Genomic DNA, 23,422 nt, shown 5'->3' with positions numbered 1-23,422 from the left:
AAAATCTTTGAAATTGTTGCATGTTGCATTTATATATTTTTTCAGTATGATAGTCATCTTTGCACCCTAACAATGGGCAAGTTTCTCTCGATCTTCAAGGCTACGAATATAGGCATATTTATTTGACTAACAAATGAGGTCATAGGAAAATATAGACCTGTTCCTTCTATGACAAACAAGAAACCAGTACTAAAGAGCTGGCTGGGACATTATGTTCAAAGATTTTCAAACATCTAAGGGATCATCATATAGATAAGTTTTTATCTGATTAGATATAATTGATCTTCTACACATACCACAGCCTTGCAGCCGACCTCACTGAATGGACATGCAGTCTTAGACTTGGCACAGGATCTGCTGTGATCTAGAAACTGAAGGGAAAGAACAGAAAGGTCAGGGTTATGAAGATGAATGGGGGCAAACCCTGAAAATACCCACCATCATTTCAAATGTGAAGGTTGACAGTTGAGAGACAGGTTATTTTGATCTAAGTTCAAAGGTCCAACTCAAATGGAAAGTGCAACTACCTTTTTAGTTGTGTTATGAGAAGACTTGAGTAAGACCGACTTCTACTAAAGAGTGATAAATGATTAACATAGGCCATTCTGTTCATGCTCTGGCCTCCCACATGAAAAAGATACTACAGTATACCGTAGTATCACTATATACTGTAGTTTTTTTTCAGACTTTACTGTAGTATTCACTATAATGTACAGTGAATACTGTAGTATTTACTGCAGTGTTTTGAAGACATTAATTCAAATGTTATTTGTCACATGCTCCGTAAACAACAGGTGTAGACTAACAGTGAAATGCTTACTTACAGGCCCTTCCCAACAATGCAGAGAGAAAGAAATTACTGAAGTACTTACTATTGTGTTTTGCGGACATTACAGTAGTATGCTGTATACAATAGTCTTGTTTTATTAGGTTTTAAATTATTTTATTTGTAATCTTGTCGTTGCTTTGTCCTAGAAGAAACTTACTGGACAAACTAAAAGAGCAAATTGTCCATAACCTGTATGTAGGTAGGACTGTGGTCTGAACGGTTAGGTTCCACGCTTCTGCTCTTTTCTATAACCTGTAGGCAACACAATATATGGTCTATACTTGGCATGTAGGTTTTTCAGTTATGGGTGGCACACATTGGGAAATGGGGGAGGGGACCCACATGCAAATATCAAATCAAATCAAATTTTATTTGTCACATGGTTAGCAGATGTTAATGCGAGGGTAGCGAAATGCTTGTGCTTCTAGTTCCGACAATGCAGTAATAACCAACGAGTAATCTAACAATTCCACAACTACTACCTTATACACACAAGTGTAAAGGGATAAAGAATATGTACAGGTTCCATTGATGACTGACTGGCACTCTTCTGGAAACCCAGCAATTGACTATGTTGTTTACATATCCTTTCTTACTGCCTTGTTTTTTGTTTGCCTGGTTACTACATGATCGAGGGATACTACAGTGTGTAGAATAATATTCTACAAAATTCTATAGTAAGCACTACACAATCAAGGGATACTAGTGTGGACTATAGGATTCTACAGTATACCACAGAATTCTATAGTAAGTACTACAGTATTCTATAGTAAACTGTAGTATTTTTATGTGGGCTACTCTTGGCTAGGCAATAAAGCATCCTTACTGTTTCTGCTTTCAATATGGCACCAACAATGCTATAAAATAAGATTAACTGACCTAAAAATTAAACTAAATTACATTTACATGTTAGTAATTTAGCAGATGCTCTTATCCAGAGCGACTTACGGGAGAAATTAGGATAAGTGCCTTGCTCAAGGGCACTGACAGATTTTTCACCTAGTCGTCTCGGGGATTCGAATCAGCCCACCGCTCTTAACAGCTAGGCTACCTGAAAGGTCACAGAGGTACAGTAGAGCATAGGGCTGTGCGGTATACCGTATTTAACTATATACATAGGTATTTATGCACGAACCGGTTTGGGTTTTTACTTTACCTTCTATAACGGTATTTGACTGATTTGTTAAATGTGATACGCCGTGTGTAACGTCCATTTTTCCTCCACTCTCTCTCCCGCTCTACATGCCGCTTTCCACACAGCCCTGTCACAACTCTTCCATGGGATTTTCATTCGTTGTCATGTCAAGCAACACTGTATTCAAAGGGCCCACTATTATTTATATACTAACTATATAATTATAATAAACATTCCATTTCCATGATTCCAAAAGTTCACCCAAGTGTTTTGATCTAAATCACAATTGCAACATTTGGTTAAAAATAAGGCCTAGTATTTTTGCCCATATCGTGGCAGTGGGGAAATGATCTCAAATGAGTGCAGGAAATGCAGAAATTGATGGAAATGCAGGAAATTATTTTAGGTTGAAGTTAAATTGAACAGTATAAAACAATCCGAATGGAGAAAGACCCATTGAAATAATTTAGAATATAAAACTCAGCAAAAAAAGAAACGCCCCTTTTTCAGCACCCTGTCTTTCAAAGATAATTCATAAAAACCCAAATAACTTCAGATCTTCATTGTAAAGGGTTTAAACACTGTTTCCCATGCTTTTTCAATGAACCATAAACAATTAATGAACATGCACCTGTGGAACGGTCGTTAAGACACTAACAGCTTACAGATGGTAGGCAATTTAAGGTCACAGTTATGAAAACTTAGGACACTAAAGAGGCCTTTCTACTGACTCTGAAAAACACCAAAAGAAAGATGCTCAGGGTCCCTGCTCATCTGCGTGAACGTGCCTTAGGCATGCTGCAAGGAGGCATGACGACTGCAGATGTGGCCAGGGCAATAAATGGCAATGTCCGTACTGTGAGACGCCTAAGACAGCGCTACAGGGAGACAGGATTGACAGCTGATCGTCCTTGCAGTGGCAGACCAAGTGTAACAACACCTGCACAGGATCGGTACATCCGAACATCACACCTGCTGGACAGGTACTGGATGGCAACAACTGCCCGAGTTACACCAGGAACGCACAATCCCTCCATCAGTGCTCAGACTGTCCGCACTAGGCTGGGAGAGGCTGGACTGGGGGCTTGTAGGCCTGTTGTAAGGCAGGTCCTCATCAGACATCACCGGCAACAACGTCGCCTATGAGCACAAACCCACCGTCGCTGGCCCAGAAAGGACTGGCAAAAAGTGCTCTTCACCTTAGACTCGCTGTTTTGTCTCACCAGGGGTGATGGTCGGATTCACGTTTATCATCAAAGGAATGAGTGTTACACCGAGGCCTGTACTCTGGAGCGGGATCGATTTGGAGGGGGAGGGTCCATCATGGTCTGGGGCGGTGTGTCACAGCATCATCGGACTGAGCTTGTTGTTATTGCAGGCAATCTCAATGCTGTGTGTTACAGGGAAGACATCCTCCTCCCTCATGTGGTACCCTTCCTGCAGGCTCATCCTGACATGACCCTCCAGCATGACAATGCCACCAGCCATACTGCTCGTTCTGTGCGTGATTTCCTGCAAGACAGGAATGTCAGTGTTCTGCCATGGCCAGCAAAGAGCCCGGATCTCAATCCCATTGAGCACGTCTGGGACCTGTTGGATCGGAGGGTGAGGGCTAGGGCCATTCCCCCCAGAAATGTCCGGGAACTTGCCTTGGTGGAAGAGTGGGGGAACATTGCAGAGCAAGAACTGGCAAATCTGGTGCAGTCCATGAGGAGTAGATGCACTGCAATACTTAATGCAGCTGGTGGCCACACCAGACACTGACTGTTCCTTTTGATTTTGACTCCCCCTTTGTTAAGGGACACATTATTCCATTTCTGTTAGTCACATGTCTGTGGAACTTGTTCAGTTTATGTCTCAGTTGTTCAATCTTGTTATGTTCATATAAATATTTACACATGTTAAGTTTGCTGAAAATAAACGCAGTTGACAGTGAGAGGAATTTTCTTTTTTTGCTGAGTTTCAAAAACATAAAATACCGTCAAATACCGTCATAAATTTGAAAAATACCATGATATGATATTTTGTCCATATCGCCCAGCCCTAGTAGAGCACAGACCTTTTCCCGTGGGATCTTTTTCTTTCCACAGTCCTTGCATTGCATGGGAAACTTCTGGCAGATTTCATCATGAGCCTGTAACATGAGGAGTGGCGTTGGTAGGAGAATATCAGTTCATCCCAGAGAGTAAGGAGGACATTCCATAAGCATCTCATCACAATCTTACTCTAAAGTACTGGAGCTAATTGTACATTTGTTGGCCATTGGTGTTCACCAGATAAGCTCCCTCACCTTGATCTGCTTGAAGTTGAAGGAGACTTTGCAGTACTTGCAGTTCAATGTTCTTTCTTCACATTCTCTCTCGTTATGCATCTCTTTTTCACTGCGCAGGATGAGGACCTGGCAGGCTTCACATGGTACGTGCTCATACTCGCACTTGCCCTCGTGTTGTGCCTAGAAACAAAAATAAAAGACACTATTCAAACAAATTCATCACATGCAGCCCAGATTGTAAACACATGGACACAAGCTTTGAGAGGAAGAATGGTACATGTTACACCACATTTGAAAACCCCCAGAATCAAATTGATTAGTTTGACAGCGCTTGTTAGATTTAGTGCACAATGAGGTTTAGTTCTGGGTTTTGAGATTATACCGTAAAGGACAGTCATTCCTTATCAGACTTTATCTAAATTCCTCAAACAAAATGGAGTGGCGTTATTACTGGTCTTAGAATTTGCATTGAAGTCGAATGGTATTCGAATTGTAGGTAGGGTTAACACTTGACATTTACTTATGAGTGTACTGTGGGAGGAAATGTAGTTTACAATGACTGTAAACTTGTGCATAGATCCCTTTCCTGCAGTCAAATGACCTGATCACCCTCGAGTGGCCTAACTGAAATGTGATTATTAATGTTCATAATTAATTTAAAAAAAAAAGTTTTTAAATACGCTGAAGATCCTGTGTTTCTATGTCAAATGGTTTTGCTATATTTCATTCTTCTGTGGTATATAAAGTGTAATACTGGGATGCACCCCAGTTAACAATTGATTGTGGTTGTTGCAACAGTTGAACCAAGTTCAAATACAAACATCCCCCTCTGAGCGGGAAGCATGATAAGAGTGTGGGTTCTGGGAGTATTTGTGAGGATGTGCAAAGTAAGCCTTTGTGTCTACTAACTAAAGTATTTGGCATTCATGAAACGCACATTCATGAAACGCACATTCATGAAACACAATACTGCTGCACAGTTCATGCAGTAACAAGCAAATAACTGAACATTTACTGTGCTTTGTTTTTCTTTGTCTCATCTCAAAAACATGTGGTAGGTGCGTTGGAGAGGGTGTATGGCATTTCTGCTCTGTTGAATCACTCCTCTCTGAGCATCAGTGCGAGCAGCAGAACTGGTGAGTACACATCTATTTTCTTCATTTCGACCTGGGACTAACCATAAAGGCATGGCCCACTGTAGGCTTCTATGACTAACTCTTACCATAAACAAACCCAAATATAGCTCCACCCACCCCTAACTTTAACCGTAACCAACATCAACAACACGTTTAATTAACATCACTCCCTGAATGGAAAAAGGTTCAGCCCATGCCTGGTTGGTTAGCAACAGTATATATCTTCCCATTCCCCAGTGTATCAAAGTATGTCTCATTGAATGAGGTTTGTCTTTCATTTCTCTATCTTGACATATCACACTAAAAAGGTCAGAGAAACCCCACACATCACGTCTGTTCTGCATGATAATTTTTTTTATGGTAACACTTCTTTTGAATAGTCTGTAGAGTATCTACAGACTATCCACTAACCCGAACCCTTATCCTTACCCTAACCTTTATTCTAAACCTAACCCTAACAGTAACCTTGCAAGCATTTGCTTGTCAGCAGGTAGTTTTGTTGATAGTATGACCATCTGTAAAGCATCTGCAGATGGTCACACTTCATTTGGATAGTCTAAACCAACAGAGGTTTAGCTAATCAGCAAGTTGTCAGGGTGACATTCATCTACACGTATGCAAAAAGTTCTCCTGAATCAGCCCTATTGCGGTGTACATACCGTTAGTGCTAGTATCACTACTTTTCCCCCCCATGTTAAACTACTGTTGATTTGCAGTACACTATAGGCTAAACTTCTACCCACAGCTTGGAGACATACATGTACCCAGTATCAATCATTACCCAAAACCCCCTTTTCACTTCATTAGCGTAGACAAGCATGTCACATATAATTGACAGTCTTGACAGCCCTTTTATAACCCAAAGAAGCAAATACAACACTCTGACCAAATAAAAAAGGAAAATGGCCTTTTAAAACACGCCTTGACATGCCTTGTATTATACAACAGTACATATTTTTTTAACCTTCAGAGCTGTAGGGCAAAGTTCCTTCCTCAAAAAAATACTTCCCTCCTGTTTTTAAGGCACTAAAGTCAAAGGACATTTTGAGATGTTTAGTATAGCAGCCAGTATCATTATCATGACTATTATTGCTAAATATTGTACTGAATACTGTAAACATGGTTAATCTAGCCCAGGGAGACTTCGGTACTTTCCACCTCATAGTGTGCCAGTCAAAGCATGTAGGGACTTTCCAGGCTGAGCCTTAATGAGACAAAGGCATCCTGTTTCAAACCGAAAGCTCAAAATGTTTGCCAAATCAGGCACCACAAATTCAATAGTAAACCTACAGTTATGAATTTAAGTCCTTACTATACCTCATATTCTTTGATGCAACCTGTCCAAGAGCAGCCCCCATTGAAACATTTGGCAGGCAGGCTGGCGATTTCTCTACCGGCTGCATTGTCTGGAAAAGCCTTGGGGGGGGGGGGGGGGGGGGGGACAAGAACAAAGAGTACTATAATTACATAGCTGTCTGGTTCACTGTGAGCTGTCCAGACAATGTGGGGTATGTTTGAAGGATGTGGTTGGTGCCTGGTAAAAATGACATCTGGCCAACTACCTAAGCAGGGAAATATCCTACATAGGTCACTTCTCCCCCCTCAAGCTTCATTTTCTCCCTCAAGCTTCGAACTGTAATGAATTGGAATCTTGTGAATGAAAACACTCTCCAGTATTGACGTCCTTTTTTCGCCAGGAGCAACATGATTCACCAGTGATATTCTTAGAAGTCAAATTAATAGTACAAACGCTTACCTCATTGCTATTGAGAATGGACTGGGGCTCCTCGTATATCTCCTCCTGTCGACAGGCTTCACAGGGCTTGGGTCCAGAGCTGATGATGGAGACATACGTCATGGGATTTTACAGTTAAGCATGATTTCAGTGGATTAGCCTCACCTTAATGGATTAGCCTCACCTGATCCACTATTAGCATCTCTGATGATCACCAGTGGGATATAAAGCACAGGGCTAAACTATAAAGATGAATCATGTAACTATGTAGCACTTTGCAAAATACATGACACTTTTGTTGGGCAAGTCATGTCAAGAGTGGGATAAAAAGAGGTGATACTCAGATCTACAACAAGACACTAATAATAGGTATTAATAACACTAGAATTAGAGAGCACGGGCAAGACATACAGTACAAGGACAGGCGCATCAGTATGCAAGGCAACAAATTACCTTCCACGTACTCCTTCACTCATAGCTTTTCCCAGTACAGATTCTATGTGGTCTGAACTCTGATAATGATTTCTTTACATTTCACAAGTCAGAAATGTCCAGTCTTGAACATACTCCAATAACTCACTGATAATCAGGTGATAAATCAGGACATCCTGTAACTACATAATGCTGATGCTCAACTCCATTCCATCTTCTTTCAATTCCACTGCACATTTTTGACTGGAGTTCGCAAATTAAAAGGGGCAAAAATATTGCTCTTTCATTTGTAGCAGCATGTGAATTATAAAAAAATCCATGATTCCACTTCTCTTTAAAAGGACTAAAGGTGTGACAAAACTTTAAGATCATTGTTAAAAAGAAGGGGGAAATCACAGAAGAAAAAGGTGCCCAAAGTTAAAAGAACACCAGTGTGTTAATGATCAGATTAACAAATAAATGATTAGGCAGTGTGATATGGAGAGTAAAAACACTCCTGGTGAGTAGACATCTTGAGTAGTAATCAGCAAGAGCAGCTTGGTCCAGTGTTACCACCTCCAGAGCTAAAATCCATTCCAGATAATCCCAGTGGAGGCTGGACCTGCATTAGTGTTGATCATCTGACAGCACTACCACACTCCCACCGCAGACAGACACACAGTCCATGATGGCTCATCAAGTGGAAGGATGAGATGCTGATGGGAGCAACAACAACACCACAGAGAGATGCTGCAGTACTGCAACTACAGCAGGACAGGGTGGGGTGGAGCAGCATGCTCAGTGAGAAAGGGTTTTTAAAGGTGGGGGAAAGAGCAGGGTTTGCAGAGCCGGGAGAGTGGCTGAGGTGAGGAGGTCCTGTAGTCTACCTGGTGAGCAGTTTGAAACAGTGGACACAGAAGCGATGTCCACACTGAGCCTGGACCGGCTTCCTCAGGACCTGGTGACACTGCTGGCATTGGTACTTAGTTTCCATGGAAACAGCCAGCACATTCTTCGGTATCCCTTGGAGGGAGGAGTCTAAAGAGGGCAGGGCCATGCTCCTCCATCAACTTCTGATACAGCTTCCTGTGTAAACAAACATCAAACACTTTTGAGTAGATAGATCAACTGCAGCGAATCCCCCTCCCAGGCCACTGCAAGTTTAGGCTAGCTACAGAACTCAAAACAGTTATGTTTATTCATTTGCAGCTGTTGCACGTGGGATGCATGCACAGTTCAGTTGTGCACCCCCCTAACACATCCACATACAACTTCTGCACATAGTATTACGGGGATAATTTGATGACAAGTGCATGACTTGGCAGTAAGGTACAACAGACTACAACCCTATTTCATACAATATACCAGTGGTGACCTGCCATTAAGGGCAGGTGTGGCTCTTGTTATTAGTTTAAAAAAAATATATAATAATTGAAAAATAAAGCATGTTCTTTTGGTATTAATTCATGTCACAAATCAGTTTGCAAACAAAGTTTTTTTTTTTATGAAAAAAAAGACCAAACATGGTCTCGTTCTTGAGTAAGGCAGCTCCAAAATGCATATGGTTTTCAGCCCATCTCAGTGCTTACTGTGGTGGAGGGGCAGCCAGTGAAAATACGGAGCGTAGGCGTTGGTCATCTTCGCCGTGATTGGCTCAGTGTTCTGTCACTCATGGGGACACTGCAGAATCTACAGGGAGAGCTAGGCTGTTCAAACACCCTTGGGTGTTGCCATAGATTTACATTAGAAGTGCCTGTCCAAGAAGGCCCAGGGTCATTGGCCACAGATAAAATGTCAAATCACGTAATAGCTATCCTAGCTTTGATTGGACTGATTATGTCAACATCATACTTTCAAAATCTTCGCTAGCAAGCTAGCTAGCTAAACAAGCAGTCATCATGAATCACATCGACATTCTACTGGCAAATCCTTTACAATTCTTGTCATATGAAAATAAATTATAGATAAAATGTATCGGTGCTCATCGGCCACAAATATTACACAAGTCTGAAATCACAAATTCAACAATGAGTGGTTTAGAAGGAATAAGTGGCTAACTGCGAGTGTCGCAAAGCAATCCCCATTTTGCTTCGCATGCCTGCTATTCGTTGGAGAGGGTGTGTGGTCCAAGTCTGGGTTTAAAGATTTAAAACATCTGTCTGAAAAGTTCTCTTTTCAAGTTTAAAAGGATAAACTTCTGTTGGTGTCCATTGAAGTGCTGAACAAATAGAACTACCTCGTCGCAGCTTGTTTGCTTGCACTTGCTTATACTTAGAGCTAAGTGTTAATGATGAGAACAAACATTAAGGATTTAAAACATCTTTCTGAAAATTATGAATTTACTAAACATAAATGTAATAATGTTTGTGTATTGTTCAAAAGTCACAACTCATGTCGGCATTCATTATTATTGAAGGAGAATTGCGGTTCTTATCGAGTTACACAAATCCACAAGGCGTCAGCCATATCAGCTATGGTTTTTAAAAAGGCAGTAAATGAGGCTGAATTAACTGTTTCGCTGCCAGACAAGGCTCCGCTGATAGCCAGGTGTAGCGGTAGTAAGTGGTGCTGAAAGGAAAGCTCCACTGTTGGGACAGCTTTATGTATGCCCTAACAGTTTGTGGGCACCGTTTGTCACCGTTATAGTGCAATTCGTGTATTGTTTAGTGTTGTGTAGGGGCTTTGTTGGCATGCATCTATAAAAATTGGGTGAATTTGCCCCACCAAGATATACATGCTAAAATCGCCACTGCAATATATAGCAGGATATTACATTGTAACTGCAGCATTATTACGTTTTAGGCTTGATTGAGTCTCCATAGAAACCATATCAGTAAGACAGGCCAAGCGGAGAAAAGATGGCCCGTGTACAACAGAACCATAAAACGCCAAAACACATTACTGGTATCCTGGAGACCCCAGCGTCCCTAGGGATTTGTTCTCCCTAATCAGTAAACCATTGGTAACAGAACATGAGCAGGGCTCTGGTTAAAAGTAGAGTCAGGTAAAGAGAGTTTGCGGTCTGTGGAAATGTATCGATTCCTATACAGGAGAGAGTGACCACCCCACTGCAAAGGGTTTGTCACACAATTTACCGATCCAATCAAACCAGCTAAGTAGATACAATGTACAAATTACCTCGACAACCTGTACCCCCACACATTGACTCGGTACCGGTACCTTGTATTTAGCCTCATTATTGTTATTTTAAATGTTACTTCAGTCTGACGGAGCTATTCTACTACTACTACTTCACAGCCACAAGCTGGCACTCTCGTACTCAGTGGTGGAAAAGTACCCAATTGTCATACTTGAGTAAAAGTAAAGTAATTTAATATAAAATGACTCAAGTAAGTGAAAGTCACCCAGTAAAATACTACTTGAGTAAAAGTCTAAAAGTATATGGTTTTATATACAGTGGGGCAAAAAAGTATTTAGTCAGCCACCAATTGTGCAAGTTCTCCCACTTAAAAAGATGAGAGGCCTGTAATTTTCATCATAGGTACATTCAAGCTATGACAGACAAATGAGAAAAGAAAAATCCAGAAAATCACATTGTAGGATTTTTAATGAATTTATTTGCAAATTATGGTGGAAAAAAGTATTTGGTCACCTACAAACAAGCAAGATTTCTGGCTCTCACAGACCTGTAACTTCTTCTTTAGAGGCTCCTCTGTCCTCCACTCGTTACCTGTATTAATGGCACCTGTTTGAACTTTTATCAGTATAAAAGACACCTGTCCACAACCTCAAACAGCACACTCCAAACTCCACTATGGCCAAGACCAAAGAGCTGTCAAAGGACACCAGAAACAAAATTGTAGACCTGCACCAGGCTGGAAGACTGCATCTGCAATAGGTAAGCAGCTTGGTTTGAAGAAATCAACTGTGGGAGCAATTTTTAGGAAATGGAAGACATACAAGACCACTGATAATCTCCCTCGATCTGGGGCTCCACGCCAAGATCTCACCCCGTGGGGTCAAAATGATCACAAGAACGGTAGCAAAAATCCAGAACCACACGGGGACCTAGTGAATGACCTGCAGAGAGCGGGCCAAAGTAACAAAGCCTACCATCAGTTAACACACTACGCCGCCAGGGACTCAAATCCTGCAGTGCCAGATGTGTCCCCCTGCTTAAGCCAGTACATGTCCAGGCCCGTCTGAAGTTTGCTAGAGAGCATTTGGATGATCCAGAAGAAGATTGGGAGAATGTCATATGGTCAGATGAAACCAAAATAGAACTTTTTGTTAAACTCAACTCGTTGTGTTTGGAGGACAAAGAATGCTGAGTTGCATCCAAAGAACACCATACCTACTGTGAAGCATGGGGTGGAAACGTCATGCTTTGGGGCTGTTTTTCTGCAAAGGGACCAGGACGACTGATCCGTGTAAAGGAAAGAATGAATGGGGCATGTATCGTGAGATTTTGAGTGAAAACCTCCTTCCATCAGCAAGGGCATTGAAGATGAAACGTGGCTGGGTCTTTCAGCATGACAATGATCCCAAACACACTGCCCGGGCAACGAAAGAGTGGCTTCGTAAGAAGCATTTCAAGGTCCTGGAGTGGCCTAGCCAGTCTCCCGATCTCAACCCCATAGAAAATCTTTGGAGGGAATTGAAAGTCCGTGTTGCCCAGCAACAGCCCCAAACATCACTGCTCTAGGAGGAAGATCTGGCATGGAGGAATGGGCCAAAATACCAGCAACAGTGTGTGAAAACCTTGTGAAGACTTACAGAAAACGTTTGACCTCTGTCATTGCCAACAAAGGGTATATAACAAAGTATTGAGAAACTTTTGTTATTGACCAAATACTTATTTTCCACCATAATTTGCAAATAAATTCATTAAAAATCCTACAATGTGATTTTCTGGATTTTCTTTTCTCATTTTGTCTGTCATAGTTGAAGTGTACCTATGATGAGAATTACAGGCCTCTCATCTTTTTAAGTGGGAGAACTTGCACAATTGGTGGCTGACTAAATACTTTTTTTGCCCCACTGTATACACTTAAGTATCAAAAGTAAATGTAATTGCAAAAATATCAAAAGTAATTGCTTATATTAAGCAAACCAGAAGGCACAATTTTCTTGTTTTTCAAATTTATTTACAGATAGCCAGGGTTACAATACAACATGCAGACATAATTTACAAACAAAGCATTTGTTGTTTAGTGATTCCACCAGATCAGAGGCAGTAGAGATGACCAGGGATGTTCTCTTGATAAGCACGTAAATTGGACTATTTTCCTGTCATACTAAGCATTCAAAATGTAACGAGTCCTTTTGGTGTCAGGGAAAATATATAAGTAAAAGTTGTCAACAATATAAATAGTAAAGTACAGATACGCCAAAAAACAACTTAAGTAGTAATTTAAAGTATTTTTACACCACTGCTCATACTGCAACTTTGCAGCCCCGCCACCAAAAATAAAGTTCCTCTATCACGTTCCTCTTTAAGTTCTTCATTCATCTTTCCAAACCCTAATTTCATGTACTTGTTGGATAGGGTGAATCACTGGCTCTTGCACATGAGGTACACGGTCACTTTATGGATATAATTTTGACAGTAGATATCTATTGTCTTGGCCAGTTTGCTCTCTGAGAAAGATTTATCTGATTAAACTAATGGGAGGTGCCATATACAATCCAAGACAGATTAGATTTTTTTCAATCATTAGCACATCTATTTTATCAACTTTAGTTTCTCAAAATGTTTGGCAACTTGACCATCCGGTGATGGTTGGTTGATTTTCAACAGACCTCTGATCATTGGTAGGCTATTTCGTGTAAGCTACAATAATCACAGAGGATCTCGGAATTGAACCAAGGTATGAACGCTCTGGTTTTGAATCACGGTTCTCTGTGCAACTCAAGAATCAAGACCATATTAGCCAAGCTCTGGGATACTCAGTATCTCCAGGACAGGCCTACTCATCACAAGTGTCCCAGAAAGGAAATCCCGCCGCTAAAGGGGCACAATCTCACAGTCCTCGGCTCCACACTATTAAAACATAGCCTACTCAAGAAGCACTGTCAATAGGCCTTCCACTGACCCAGTAAAGCAAAGGCATTTCTAGATCCGGGCCGAGGTGAACGAAGCCTACTTCTTGGTCTCAGAAAGGCAGCATCGATACACTTAGTCATCTGCTACATCCTCCTTCTCCCGCAGCAACCCCAACAGCCGGACAGAGCCTAATCTCTCCTGGACAGATGGTAGTAGCACCTTTAACAGACAAAGGGATGCAACAACTAACGAGAAACGTTGTTCCGTGCAGCGTGCAACACTCGAACAGAGTGGAAATAAATTCCAACTGACCAGGGCGCCAATAAAACGTACGTCTAGGTCTATGGAAGGCAAATAGAGATGCACCAAGCCATCAGATGCACCTCTGCTGCATATGCACTGGGTCCCAATAGGTCTTTGGAAACAAGGACCTAAGAAGATCAACGAAAGTGGCAGTCCATGAAGCAGTCTGTGACTCCACACACACTACTGTTTTACATTTTTATTTAACTAGACATGTCAGCTAAGAACAAATTCTTATTTACAATGACGGCCTACTCCGGCCAAACCCGGACGACGCTGGGCCAATTGTGTGCCGCCTTATGTGACTCCCAATCACGGCCGGTTGTGATACAGTCTGAATTCGAACCAGGGTGTCTGTAGTGACGCAGTGCCTTAGACCGCTGCACCATTCAGGAGCCCCAGTACAGCGCAGAGAGATGGACACCCTACCGCTGTCACACATCCGCCACTCGAGGCCCTGAACTTCAGATGCTTTCACACAAGTGCACACTATGGGAGAAAGGTCAGAGAATTTGGAAGACCTAATGCAGTCTCATAGTGTAGTGTTTTTATGAACCAGGCTAGATTGAAAACCAAAAATCTAAATGTGTAAATACAAACATAGGACTGGGAAAAATCCACTTGAATGTCCCTCCAACTCACATTACTTCTGGGAAACCTGTCTATCAAGATGTGTTTTAGTGCTCGTCGGAGCTTCCTATTTCTTAGCTGTGACGTCGGAAATAGGACTTTGTTTCATTCATGTAGTTTTTGGCCCGAACAATTCTTCAACCGATAACATTTTAACATTGCTTATAATAAAGTTCACTTGCTTGTTTAACATTGACAATATGGTCAAACCAGCTACATTACCCATATTGTAGTTGACAAAAACGGACGTGGTCATCTTTTGGTTGAAAAGGTAAAAGGTCAGTGGTGAAACGTCACAACTCGGCAACCCAGGCAACAACATTTTCTCAGTTTCCCCACTTGAAATTCCAGCTTGTAGGGTCGTTCTAGTGGACTAGGACCTTCCGATAACTCATAGCACGTAAACACAGCATCTTCTCTGTGCTCCAAGTTACCCACTTGCAGCTCTCTGACATCATATCATGTCAACAACAAAAAAGTTGTTTTAACAGAAATAACTAAATACAAATTGTAATGTGTTTCTAAGCTTTTGAACACATGCTTAAATTGATTTTCGTGCATGCATTTACATTAACGGCTGTGATCATTTTCTAAATTGATAGGTAAAACTGTTCTGTAGCCAGCTAGACAATGTAACCAGCACAGAACACATTAGGCATGTGCCGTCTTGGCAGGTCAGTCAGGTCAGTCAGCTAGCTAATTATTTATTTATTTATTGAAACTTCTAATGTACTGATGTTTCCTTTCATCTTCCATTTGATTCAGAAATCAAAAGCAGCTCTGGATATACTTCTTATGGGCCATTTTTTTTTTAAAGAGCAAAACAATCATAGCTAGCTTTTTAATGACCTCTATCCTTGATTGTACAGTATTTCCCACTTAAAAGCACATTAATATACAAAACTCATTATGACATAACTGGTAACTACAACCTTCCCACTTGGTCATGAACGCAGCACTAGGACTTGCTTCCATTCAGCCACAAGAGCATTATTGAGGTCGGGCACTGATGTTGGGCGATTAGGCCTGGCTCGCAGTCAGCGTTCCAATTCATCCCAAATGTGCTCAATGGGAGGTCAGGGCTCTGTGCAGGCCAGTCAAGTTATTCCACACTGATCTCGACAAAGAATTTCTGTATGGAACTCGCTTTGTGCACGGGGGCATTGTCATGTCGAAACAGGATTGGGCCTTCCCCAAACTGCTTTCAAAGTTGTAAGCACAGAATCTAGAATATCATTATATGCTGTAGCGTTAAGATTTCCCTTCACTGGAACTAAGGGGCCTAGCCCGAACCATGGAAAACCACCCCAGATCATTATTCCTCCTCCACCAAACTAAGGTTGGCACTATACATTCTGGCAGGTAGCGGACTGCCAGATGGTGAAGCGTGATTCATTACTCCAGAGAACGCGTTTCCACATTTCCAGAGTCCAATGGCGGTGAGCTTTACACCACTCCAGCCGACGTTTGGCATTGCACATGGTGATCTTAGGCTTGTGTGCGGCTGCTCGGCCATGGAAACCCATTCCATGAAGCTCCCGACGTACAGTTCTTGTGCTGACATTGCTTCCCGAGGCAGTTTGGACCAGGGCAGCTCTAGCAGGGCAAAGATTTGACAAACTGACTTGTTGGAAAGGTGGCATCCTATCATGGTGCCACGTTGAAAGTCACTGAGCTTTTCAGTAAGGCCATTCTACTGCCAATGTTTGTCTAAAGTGATTGCATGGCTGTGTGCTCGATTTTATACACCTGTCAGCAACGGGTGTGGCTGAAATAGCCGAATCCACTCATTTGAAGGGTTGTCCACATACCTTTCTATATATAGAGAAGCATGGTCTTTTTTGTTTGTTCTTGTTCTCCTTTCGTGAGGAATCAGCCATTACAATTGTGTATCATAAGTCCAAACGAGAGCAAGGTCAATGATATTATACTGCCAATGTAACCAATACAATAAGATACAATTGATAAGACTGACTTCACGAAGAGAATTTTAATGGCATAAACTAATGAATGTGGCATAGGCTGCGACATTGACCCTGAAAAAAAGTAAACAAGATTGCCATGAAATAATTCTCAAGTAGAGATCCATCCAACATTTCGAGGTACTGTAAAGTTTAGGTACGTGTATTTGTCTGTATGTATATCCGTTTCTGCCGGACCAAAAAATACGTATAAACAGTAAAGATCTTCCTACCCTGTGCTGCACCCTAAATAAGCAGCCATGTTCAGGCAGGCATAGGCTACGATCGAGTCTAAATTCATGCTCAAAAATGTAGTTGCTCCGTGTATGAGTCTTCGTCACAATCATCTAACTGCTAGCCAAGTAACCCAAGTGTTATACTCACCAATACGTGCTCCAATGTGATGTTACTGGAACATTTGTAATGTAACTTTATTTTGTAATGTAACTTTATTTTGTAATGTAACTTTATTTTGTAATGTAACTTGCAAAGCGGTGCGACAAAAACAACACAGTTACACATGGGATAAACAAACGTACAGCCAATAACACAACATGATGGCTCAAACACGTATCATGAAAGTAATGTTTTTGTTTGGTTAGCTTTTGGAAACGTTAACTTGAGCACATAACTTTCCCTAACATCACACTTAACGTTATACATTGTAATATTCGATTTACCTGATATCGTAGGATGGCTAACATTCGATGTTTGGGATGCGTTGTCTTCTAGCCAAGATATGAAATGCAATCATAATTGACTGTAGCACATATAAGGCACACACAATAGTTCCATTATGAGTGACACATTTCCAGTCCATTTAAAATGAACTTCTTTATTACCTTGTCCTCCGTCCTCCAAATGTAAACTCTTCAACCGTCATGACACGTCATCACGTCCGCTTCATTTTTGGTAAAAGGCGCATGTGCCAGCCAGCTCACAACATAGAAATGTTGCGTTCACTCCTCGTTTCAAGTCGAAGAAGCACTGGTAGGGGTGCGTTTATGTTCGAAGGTATGCAAGTGAGACTGTATAGTAACTAAATAACCATGGACAATATATATTTCGATAATTAGAGAATGATAATGTATTATTTGTTTTATTTAGCTATAAGGTCGTATAGTAGCGGTTAGCGGAGTGTACCACAACTCCACTGTAGGGGGTTCGCCATTATATCACTTCGCAGAACTACCACAAAAAAATAGGGCAAACCAGTTTGGTTTTCCCCTACTCATCTGTAGATCTACTCCGCAGACTAGACCAGGGTTTCTCAAGCAAGACACATCACAACTACAGCTACCAGATTTATTATACTGCTCAAATATTAGACCATAACTAGTACCTTCCTGTATTATGCTAAGATGTTGGCATCATTTACTTTATATTCGTATTCTTATTTCATTTCTTATTGTTGCATTTTCGAGAAGGAACCTGCAACTATTCATTTCGTTGGGCTATGTATACCATACATATCCTGTACATACAGTACGACTAATAAAACTTGAAACAAGAAGTGCTCAGAGTGCTTTCAGGGGTTCCCTGAAAAAGCAGGGATAAAACTAACTAAATGAAAAAAAAACTGCAGCAAGGCCAAAATACCTATAATGGAAGAACTGTTTGACAAACAGTTGTGCAATTTTATATTTTGAGTGACGACAATTAATTTTGGCCTCACATTGTATTCTTAAAAACGTGTAGGGGTTCCCTAGAAAAGGGTACAGTGGGCCGAGCACCCCTTGGACTAGACTCCGTTCTGTATAGGGCTACAAAACACAGTATTGATGACCTATTCATTGTCATATGATCTCATGAAGCACAAAGGAAAAACTCTTATCACAACCCACTGGGCACACACTGGTTTGTCACATGTGCCAAATAGAACAGGTGTAGACCTTAGCGTGAAATGCATACTTACAAGCCCTTAACCAACAATGCAGAATTTTCAAATGTAAGTAAGAAACTATTTGTTAATAAAATAAAAATGTAAATAAAGTAAGAAAAATAAGTGATAAAATAACAATAACAAGGCTATATACATGGGGTACCGGTACCGAGTCAATATGCGGGGGTACATACTATTCGATGTAAATGGGGTAATATGTACTCTACATGTAGGTAGGGGTAAAGTGACTATGCCTAGATAATAAACAACGAGTAGCAGCAGTGTAAAAAAAGGGTCAATGCAAATAGTTTGGGTAGCCATTTGATTAACTGTTTAGAAGTCTTATGGCTTTGGGGTAGAAGCTGTTAAGGAGCCTTTTGGACCTAGACTTGGTGCTCCGATACCGCCTGCTGTGCGGCACCAGAAAGTACAGTCTATGACTAGGATGGCTGGTGTATTTTACAATTTTTTGGGGCCTTCCTCTGACACCGCCTGGTATAGAGGTCTTGAATGGCAGGAAGCTTGGCCCCAGTGATGTACTGGGCCATACGCATTACCCTCCGTAGCACCTTGCGGTCGATTGCCGAGCAATTGCCATACCAGGCAGTGATGCAACCAATCAGGATACTCTCAATGTTGCAGCTGTAGAACTTTTTGAACATCTGAGGACCCATGCCAAGTCTATTCAGTTTCTTGAGGGGATGTTGTCGTGCCCTATTCATGACTGTCTTGGTGTGTTTGGACTAGGATAGTTTGTTAGTGATGTGGACGCCAAGGAACTTCAAGCACTCAACCCGCTCCACTATAGCCCCAGGATCATGCTCGGCCCCCTTTTTTTTTATAGTCCACTATCAGCTCTTTGGTCTTGCTCATGTTGAGGTAGATGTTGTCCTGGCACCACACTGACAGGTTTCTGACCTCCTCCCTGTAGGCTGTCTCATCATTGTTGGTGATCAGGCCTACCACTGTTGTGTTGTCGGCAAACTTAAGGATGGTGTTGGAGTTTCCTGTAGTCCACTATCAACTCTTTTGTTTTGTGTTGAACCGTTGAACTAATGTGGAATAGACGTTGAATTGACGTTGAATTGACGTATGTGCCCAGTTTGAAGGTGTTGACTGGAAACAGAGCACTGGAAACCACCTGTGGTCCCATAATCTCTAAGTACTAAGGTCACTACAGTATTAATACCATGTCCTGATGGGATGTCCATGTGTACTCTACTGTATGTCTGATGCTGTTTGGTGTCACCCACAGCCCTTTGTGTCCGGCAGCAGCACCATGGCGTGGACCATGCAGACGGGCAGTATGACGGACTGTACCCAGGCCACATCCCCACCAGCCCCATCCAGAAAGCCCTGTTGGCTGTCGGCTCCGGGGTGGCAGCTCTGCAAGACCCCTACAGACATGGTGAGAGGGATGCCCACTTCCAGTTGTGATACTTTCATATGGTCATTTTGCATCTGTAGGGAGTTTGGCATGCTTATCTGTTCTTACAGAACATGTGGGTAGGCTGTGTTCACTGTTTTACTTTCCTTTCTTTTGCATTTGAAACTCAAACTATTTGAATGCGTTTCATTACGCACAGTACCCAATACCAAGCAGGGTTATTTAATGGTTGTCATGTGTCATTTAGATCCCTAGTTATCAAGGTGATGGAAAACACTGACGTTTTAGAAAAACAAGAAACTAAAAGAGTCATAGGGAAACTGTCGTAGATGTCATTTTGATTTAAACAAGTCCTTGAAATATAAATTATTCAAAAGGGTGAGAAATAACTTGAAAGTGACTCTTGGTGTAACATACTGTACTGCATTTTCTCAATAAAAAGTACCACATTTCTCTTCACTGTAAGCCGTGTTCCCCATGTAGACATGGTGGCAGTGCTGGGAGAGACGACAGGACACCTGGCCCTGATGACGCTTCGGGATCGAATGAGAGGAGACCCTGAGGGCTATACCATTCTAACGTATGTCACAACTTCTGCTGTCTATCTCACTCTGTTTACGTATACACCCTAAAATATAAATCTCTATGAGTTTAAATAAGTTGTGTGTACAATTGCTTGTCTGTGAATGCTCATGCGCGTATGTTTCACCTATTTCTGTGTAAGTGAGCGCCCACGGATCCGACTATCCACATTGGATCTGTCCAATATGGCTTCCCTTCCAGATGGATCCTTTGGGAGAGAGTACCTACGCTTCCTTGAGGACAATGTGAGTTTGTGAAGGACATAATGGATCTCTTTTTACAGAGGAAGCGTAGTGGTTATTTGCCAATCCTCGTATCCCTCTGTCTCTCTTTCTCAGAGGGTGACCCCTGACTCGAGGGTGAACGTGAAATTTGTGGATAATGAGGAGTTGGCGTACGTCATGCAGAGGTACCGAGAAGTCCACGATTTACTGCACACCTTACTAGGCATGCCCACTAACATGCTGGGTGAGTCTGGGGAAAGGGGATTCACTGAGAGTATTGGTATTAGTGTGTTTCACTACATGGCTTTTCTTTCTCACTTCCTCAAACTCAGGTGAAGTAGCAGTAAAGTGGTTTGAGGCTGCTCAAACTGGCCTGCCCATGTGCATCCTGGGAGCAGCGTTGGGACCGCTCCGTCTGTCCACAAGGTGCTGCCCATCAGGCTCTCTTCTTATTCATATTGTATGTAGTGATATAAACCAGGGGCCTTTTCAGGAGGCTGACTGTCTGCCATGTTGAATAGGAAGTAGTCTTGGCTCTACTCGTTACATTTCTGCAATGTTTATTGAATACATCCCAAGATTTATCTGTGATGTCATCAGTTTCCAGGAAGTTGTACTGTATATTCTAAGGGAGACTGGTGGTGAATGGAACATACACTTCCTGGACACCTCTGATATTTGGTAATCAACCACACACCTGAGCAGCCCCCTGAGGTGTAAAGAGAACTGACATTTAGGTGGATGACTCCCTTCAGGGAACTAAGACAATATAGGTGGTTTATTTGCAAGTGTCACAGAACTAGTTGAGCTAGTTATGATCAACACACTGTAGTTATTGACTGAAGGGAATGAAAGTCTGTCTTCTGAAAGAATTACAGTTCACATGTATTGTTTTTCTGGAAGGGAAGTCTAGTTTCCTTCCTGGCTGAAAAACATCCCCCATGTGTGTAGAAACTAATACTTACTGAAAGTGTCATCATGAATTTTGGCTTTGACTGTAAATTATTTCTGCTCTGTAATACAATAACCATTGACATCACAGTCTGGTATCTGTACAGTAATGCAATTATTACGGCCTGATTGTTTCCTTGTGCCACTCCCGCAGTCGTCTGGAGCCCTTGGTGACGTCCCTGGGACCGTGGGCTGTGAGGAATGGCCGGCAGGCCCGCTGTGTCTTCAGCATCTTCTACGAGCGCCGCTGGGAGCAGAGTCTGGAGGACCTGAGAGAGGAGCTGAACATCGAGCCTCCCCCGCTCACCATCACGGCCACCAGCCAGAAGCCACATTAGATTCTTAGCACTGACCTCGAATGTCAGAGGTCACTGTACAACCAGATGGGACAGAATGCAGGGACTCTTTGGAGGGATGTCATACAGTAATTTAGGCATTGTATGTGGACTGACTGAGTCATAGCAATTGTGTCAAGCTTCCCCCATGATTTCAAGTGAAGGAAGGAAAGGCCAATATTCACAGTGGGTGCAGAGGATTACCAGAGGGCTGGATGCAATTTTCACCATGGCACGGACACACATAATTATTCGAATATGGCACATATTAATCAATTATTGCATTCTATCCATGCTACCTGAGACATGAAACAGACAAGTGGGAGGGCATGCAGGAGGGCATACAGATAGGTCAAATCAAATTGTATTGGTCACATACACATGGTTAGCAGATGTAATTGCGAGTGTAGCTAAATGCTTGTGCTTCTAGTTCCGACGCACAAGCATTTCGCTACACTCGCAATAACATCTGCTAACCATGTGTGTGTGACTAATACGATCTGACCAGACCTATCTGTATGCCCTCCTATCTGTATGCCCTCGCACTTGTCTGTTTCATGTCTCAGGTAGCATGGATAGAATGCAATAATTGACTAAAATGTGCCATGTTCGAATAATTATGTGCGAAGTATCACCACGGTCCGTGCCATAGTGAAACACTCCTGGGAGGGCATACACGCAATTTGCCTAAATGGAAACACTTCAGCCTCTTCATTTTAATTGGAAACTGTAGTAATGTTTTTGCGAAAAAGTGTATTTGTTGTTTTTAAAAGTCACCTTGACCTAGAGAGATTTACACCGTTACCAAATCATTACAGCAGGCTAAGCCTACACAAAACACAGCCCTTATTTGTAGTGGTTGCTAAAAATCCCGTATGGGGAAAAATGAATGGTGGAAAAACGATTGGAACCATTTCCCTGTTTGACTGCTTTTATGGGTATTATGGCTCATACTGTGGTACTCTGTTCTACTATATCTGCCATTTCCATTACACATGTCACAATGATTCAATGTAAACCTACCTATTGAGTGCATGGCACTTTTTTTAACAACCTTGTTGAGGATCTTGTAGGTCATGGCTAGAGGGGATAAGCTACAGCTTTTGTAAAATGAATGCCTAAATGTGATTTTATTTGCATGTTAGCTAAGCTGAACCCTTTTCCTGAGGTCTTAATCTAATTCACCTAATCTGCTACGTTAATTATCCTAACCTGCTAATGAAAGTAAAATTTGACAAAAGCTGTAGGCTACATATCCCATCTAGTCAAAACCGGGTTTTGTATTAGGCCTACCAGCTGGCATTTGTCAACCACCTAACCATCACAAGGCTGGGCAGACCGAGGACAAGGGAGAGCATGTTGCTGCCAGTTAGGCTATGTGAGCTGGAAATGAGTGGTTATTTAGTCATCAATTAAGGACTGTTGATAGAAAAAGTAATGTCTCGTCTGGTATCAGTAAAACACTAAGACTTAAAAAAAAAATCTATCTGCCATAGCCCTATTGGTATCACACATGGCACATTTACTGTAAAGAATGGCAGTCATGTAATATGTGTTTTATATGTATTCATGATGAGCACAGTGCTGTTCATGTATCTCAGGGGTGAGATGTGTCGCTCATCAATAAATGCTTTGCACATTG

The 23,422-nt window shown here is 41.8% G+C and overlaps 2 protein-coding genes across 5 annotated transcripts in view; one reads left to right on the top strand and one right to left on the bottom strand.

The window, feature by feature from the left end:
• The window catches only part of traf2b (Tnf receptor-associated factor 2b), a 22,090-nt gene extending 4,792 nt beyond the window's left edge, over positions 1 to 17,298 (bottom strand). The window contains exons 1-7 of one of the 2 annotated variants that reach the window (XM_023984042.2): positions 17,100 to 17,298; positions 8,406 to 8,604; positions 7,129 to 7,207; positions 6,690 to 6,788; positions 4,255 to 4,416; positions 4,024 to 4,098; positions 297 to 371 (exon numbers count right to left, since the gene is read on the bottom strand). In XM_023984042.2, coding sequence (XP_023839810.1) covers positions 297 to 371; positions 4,024 to 4,098; positions 4,255 to 4,416; positions 6,690 to 6,788; positions 7,129 to 7,207; positions 8,406 to 8,575 — 660 coding nt within the window. In that variant the 5' untranslated portion in view covers positions 8,576 to 8,604; positions 17,100 to 17,298. The other variant, XM_023984043.2, reaches the window with a different exon arrangement.
• coq4 (coenzyme Q4 homolog (S. cerevisiae)) lies at positions 17,286 to 23,422 on the top strand. 3 transcript variants are annotated; one of them, XM_023984044.2, is made up of 7 exons: positions 17,286 to 17,433; positions 19,557 to 19,709; positions 20,172 to 20,268; positions 20,413 to 20,515; positions 20,609 to 20,738; positions 20,827 to 20,920; positions 21,600 to 23,422. In XM_023984044.2, the coding sequence occupies exons 1-7, from the start codon at positions 17,301 to 17,303 to the stop codon at positions 21,781 to 21,783; spliced, it is 894 nt and encodes a 297-aa protein (XP_023839812.2). In that variant the 5' UTR covers positions 17,286 to 17,300; the 3' UTR covers positions 21,784 to 23,422. The 3 variants fall into 3 exon arrangements, with proteins under 3 accessions (XP_023839812.2, XP_023839813.1, XP_070298313.1); XM_023984045.1 differs by having other exon boundaries at positions 17,315 to 17,409; XM_070442212.1 differs by lacking the exon at positions 17,286 to 17,433 and having other exon boundaries at positions 19,624 to 19,709; positions 20,155 to 20,268.

This window comes from Salvelinus sp. IW2-2015, linkage group LG4q.1:29 (assembly GCF_002910315.2).
Source record: "Salvelinus sp. IW2-2015 linkage group LG4q.1:29, ASM291031v2, whole genome shotgun sequence".
Taxonomy (NCBI): Eukaryota; Metazoa; Chordata; class Actinopteri; order Salmoniformes; family Salmonidae; genus Salvelinus; species Salvelinus sp. IW2-2015.
The sequence above is the reverse complement of the archived record's forward strand: the minus strand, read 5'-3'. Positions and strand labels throughout refer to the sequence as shown.

Excerpts from the sequence above, each read along its gene's own strand:
- coq4 (XM_023984044.2), top strand. The coding sequence starts at position 17,301 with ATGACACGTCATCACGTCCGCTTCATTTTTGGTAAAAGGCGCATGTGC. Across the intron at positions 20,516-20,608 it reads TACGCTTCCTTGAGGACAAT|AGGGTGACCCCTGACTCGAG; the intron begins GTGAGTTTGTGA and ends TCTCTTTCTCAG. Across the intron at positions 20,921-21,599 it reads CCGCTCCGTCTGTCCACAAG|TCGTCTGGAGCCCTTGGTGA; the intron begins GTGCTGCCCATC and ends CCACTCCCGCAG.